The 4,766-nt window shown below is 43.5% G+C and overlaps 1 protein-coding gene across 1 annotated transcript; it reads right to left on the minus strand.

Annotated features, from left to right (window-relative positions):
* Window positions 1-4,563, minus strand: ubiad1 (UbiA prenyltransferase domain containing 1). The gene is made up of 3 exons (XM_060931606.1): window positions 4,371-4,563; window positions 3,243-3,810; window positions 1-1,274 (listed from the first exon to the last, which is right to left on the minus strand). The coding sequence occupies exons 2-3, from the start codon at window positions 3,793-3,795 to the stop codon at window positions 787-789; spliced, it is 1,041 nt and encodes a 346-aa protein (XP_060787589.1). The 5' UTR covers window positions 3,796-3,810; window positions 4,371-4,563; the 3' UTR covers window positions 1-786.
* Between the last annotated feature and the right edge of the window lie 203 nt (window positions 4,564-4,766).

Genomic DNA, 4,766 nt, shown 5'->3' on the forward strand with positions numbered 1-4,766 from the left:
TTACTTTAAAATGTCATTTATTTTTTTTTTAAAGACTTGATGCTGTTCAAATCTTTATCAAAGAGTTAATTTATATGCCATGTACATAAGTCACATTTTATTCTCCCTTCTTGAAAAGGTATGCAGCTTCAGCTTGGCGTCAGACTGACCGGCTGTTTTAAACACGTGACGAGCCGGTCAGTCTCAGTGCGCTGAAGCGTTAAAACACACAGTAACATCTGGTGCTGTTTATTCCTACACCATGTGTAACTGAATGGATCTGAAATGTAAAATTTAGTAACGCCACATCATGAGTACTCCCCAAACTCCTGAAAATAAACTGTTTCACCAGGCATGTGTAACTAAAGACTCACAAAGCTCTGCAACCGTGCAAATAGAAACACTGTTCACACACCTTTTCGTACAATACTGCCTTTTTCAGCTAGTGTCTGTACCGCTGCAAAGGGTTTGTTAGCCCTGGGGCGTAAATTAAACTGAGGAAGAACTAAACTAAACTATCGGGGGAAAAGTTTTTACACCAAAATAAAAACGAAAAGGACTTCATTTCACTTTTCTCCCAGGCGATCTTGAAGATGGCTAGCCGTACTAGCAGGTTAAGTTTCAGTGTCGAGTGTGTGTTTTGCAGAAATCTGGACTTCCACTGATGGGGTGGGGAAAAAAAATGCTATGAATAATTGAGGAACAAAGTCCAGTACTTATAATAAAAATTCACAATGACGAGGTATGAAGTCTATTTCTTTTATGACGTACTGTAAAAATAAGAAAATAAGAAAAGGACGCGCTCTTTTAGAACAGTGGCAGGCTCCCCGTCGGCGAGAGAATGATCCCGAAGACGTAGAAGAGTCCCACGAGCAGGTTGAGCTTGGCTGTTTTCTGTGGGATCTTGGTGTAGTGCTGACTGCGGAACTGGCGCTCCAGTGGGAAGGCCATGGGCAGCGTGAGCAGCGGCAGCGCCATACTGATGGTGTAGCGCGTGGCCAGCACACAGAACACCACGTAGGGAGCAAAGAGCAGCACGTTGTAAAGGACGTAGGAGAGCGCCGGGCCGGCCAGGATGGCGAGCGTGACGATGCCGGCACTGCGATCTGACTGCATGTCACGCGTGTTGTTGCTGTGCAGGATGGCCTCGGCGTGCAACGCTAGCGGCACGGCATACACCAGCGGCAGCACAGACAGGTGACCCACCTGCACCGCGTGTGCAAACAACACAGCCAGCGGGCCAAACGTGATCAGGATCACCACGTCCCCCAGCGCCACGTACTTCAGACCAATTCCTGTACAACAGGAGAGTCAAAAGCATGAGTCACTTTATTCTACATTAATACAAACACACACAAAGGCTAGCAACCAAGCTGAACGTAAAAGGCAACAAATGTGTACTTGACTCAGTGTCTTCTCGATAGAGGCCAAAATAAAAACATGCAGGAACAAAGAGATGTGTTTAGCAGGGAAGAGGCTATTTACATTATAAAACCTGTTATTCTATCCACATTCACTGGATATGAGCAATCGCACGCTCCGACTGGCTACTCTACTACTAGGCAGGCTTGTAGGCCTCGAGTCCGACTCCTTAAAATTAGGGCAGGACTCATGACTCAACTCGGACTCGTGCATTAACTGCATTTGGACTCATAAATTGGAGACGAGGACTCGGATTTTTTCTTTATTTTTTGTAACATGCCATAATTTGGCATAAGATATTTATACCTATGTTAATTTTTGTACTAATTTCATGCACGTGTCACTTAAACGCCTTGGCACACGCCAAGCGAATTCTTGTGCACGCGCCGTAAACGACTCGCACCTGCACAGGATTAAGGCACAATCAGAACGCCAATATAAAAATTGAAAATGCACTTATTTTGCGAAGTATTGAGTTGCATTGCTGACACATTACCAAGCCTTATTTCCTTGTTTGGTTTCCTGATCCCCGATTTCCTGTTTCTCGTCTTTGATTCTGCCGCGTCTACGATAGCCTGTTTGTGCCTCGCTCGACCTGTTGCCCGTTTCACCGTTTTACGATTTTGCCTGCCGTTCTGGATTGTTTATGTCTTCACTTGTATTAATAAACACACCTTCTGCACTTACATCCGTCTCCCAACCATCTCAGACAGAATACTTCACACTCACTGACAAAGAAGCACATTCACCTGTTCATACGTCATGTTCAGAAACAAACTAATGTTAATGGCGCTAAAACAGCCACCGTCAAATGGTGCGGTTGGAGTCTTGTTCTCAGACTCGACTCGGATTTTTTTTTTTTTAATGACTTGGACTTGAACACTGGGGACTTGAGACTGGACTCGGACTCAAGATTTAGTGACTCGACTACAACACTGCTACTAGGCTATCAGCTCATATACCGTGAGTAGAGAAAAATAAAATGGCGGAGCGTGTTGCTGAACCAACCGAGGATGAAATAAAAACACTACTTGAAAGCAAAACCCCAAAAAATACAAGCAACAAAATATGGAATGAAAGTATTTCCTGGTAAGAATGCATTTTTTTTCTTTCAAGAATTATTATAGCATTTTTCACAAATTGCTACCGTCATTTCACCGGTTTGTTTATATTCCAAGTGGAAATAATTGTGTCAGCAGTTTTGTATGAAATTTTAATTTATTGAATTTGCAAAAAAAAAAAAAGCCCTGTTACTCAAAATCCAGTGAATGTCGATAGAATAAAACAGTTATTCCACTCAATCTCGTCATACGGTACTTGGCTTATAGGCTATCAGCTCATGTACAACTCGATTTCGTGGAATAAACGTAATTACACGAGGAAAAACTAAGATCGAAACAACCCTTTATGAGAGAGAGCAGCATGCGGATGGAACAGTAATGTGAATCTTTTAGGTCAAGCTGAGTAACGGCACATAAACATCATATTAACTTCAAGTAGTTTGTATCGTTTCTTATCTATTTCACAGTTAAATAGATGATTCTCACACAGATCTATACATTCTTAATAAATAACTGTAGAGCACTCCACCCCCCCAGAGCTCTGAGGTTTTTTTTTTTTTTTTACTGATTTTAGTGCTGCAAAGCAGAATTTATCGACAACAATCGTGAAATAAAACAAAGTAGATTAGCCATATAACGGTGCATCAACTCTACTGTCTCAACTTGCAGTAATAGCAAAGACAGGATATGAATATGGCAGTGCTGTGGACCAACCAAAACTTTTGACTTCTCCGAAACCAGGAATTGGAACCAACAGTGCACTTTTTTCGCCAGATTTACCTCCTGTGTACAAAAAGGAGCTGGACAGCCCTCCAAAATAGATGAGCGCCAGATGCTCGAGCCTCAGCGTCGAGAGGAAATACAACAACGTGGCACAGAGACACCCCACCGAATAAAGCACGGCACCGAACATCACCACGTCCTGCGGCTCCAGGATCCGATCCACCAGAGTCCTGTCATCGCTCTTCTTGTGATCGATTCCCTTGGAGAAATCGTAGTAAGTGTTCACGAGATTCCCGGCACCGTGCACCACCAGAACGGCAACGGCACACACCAGCAGAATGACAAGGTCAACAGAGCCCTCCAGTTTGTAGGCCAGGGCACTTCCTAAAGCCACAGGTGTCAGAGAGGCGCTGAAGCTCCATGGCCGCAAGGCCAGGACGTACGCCGCACACTTCTCCTGCACGTTCGAGGCCATCTTGGCCAGCCGGGAATTCTTGCCATTGCAGTTTTTTTCTGTTAGTGCCACTCCTTGTGCTTTTGAGCCGTTCAGGCCGTTGGAGCCTGACAGCAAGAACGTCTCCGTGCTGCTTTTCTTCTGGCCAGCTGCCATTATTATTCAGTGTACCTGGCACACACACACACACACACACAGACAAACATGAATGTGAGGACAAAGAGTGCATCCACAGATCAGGAAAAGAAGGTGTGGTTTCCAGCTTTATACTTATAAAAGAAAGCATTTAGAATACACAACAATATCTTAATTTCCCTGAGGGAACCCGCCTAAAGGGATCAATGAAGTTTTATCTAATCTAATCTAATCGTCCTTATCAGAGAAATCTTGAAATATAGCTGAGGCCAGTTTGGTAAAGGGCACTGATGAAACACGTGACCATCACGCACAGTCTAGTTGAGGTCAAGTGGCGGATTAATTAGCAAAGTAGCTATTTACTGGAGCAGAACCGAGCAAATAAAACCCACGTGTCGTTATATTATAAAACTACTCTCACGCCAACCCTAACCCACTACGACCTTTATAAACAACTTTAAATTTATTACAGCTAATTAGTACTTCATTAGAGGTGCTAGAGGCTAATAACGGCTAGCCAGGCTAAGATTATAAAGGATTAGGAGACACTCGGACGTATTTGAAGTTCAAAACTAGTTAGCATTCCCCCACAATACCTCTTCTCTGTCCCACTCTGAGAAGATAAACAGCTATTTCACACACTGTCGACACATCTTTCTGTGATTTCCTCCAGCGCAATGCACAGTCCTCAAACCCTAACCTGCTGTCACACTCACAGGCGACGTGTCAATTCTAAGGGTATTTAGCTTAGCGACTCAGCTAACTGCAAACAGTGCACTCTAACGTGCAACAACGTCTTCGGTCCGGGCAGAAACAAAAACTATGTTCGTGAGATCCGTGTAGAAGTTCTCAAGCTTTTTGAAAGCAAGCAAACAAACAAACAAACGGAATTTGACTTTTGATTTAACGTGGAAATCTTGGTTTATTGATTGAGACTTTAAAGCACTTATTTAAGTTGCTTTGGAGAAGGGCGTCTGATGCCAATAGCGTTT

The sequence above is a fragment of the Neoarius graeffei genome, chromosome 10 (assembly GCF_027579695.1).
Source record: "Neoarius graeffei isolate fNeoGra1 chromosome 10, fNeoGra1.pri, whole genome shotgun sequence".
Lineage (NCBI taxonomy): Eukaryota > Metazoa > Chordata > Actinopteri > Siluriformes > Ariidae > Neoarius > Neoarius graeffei.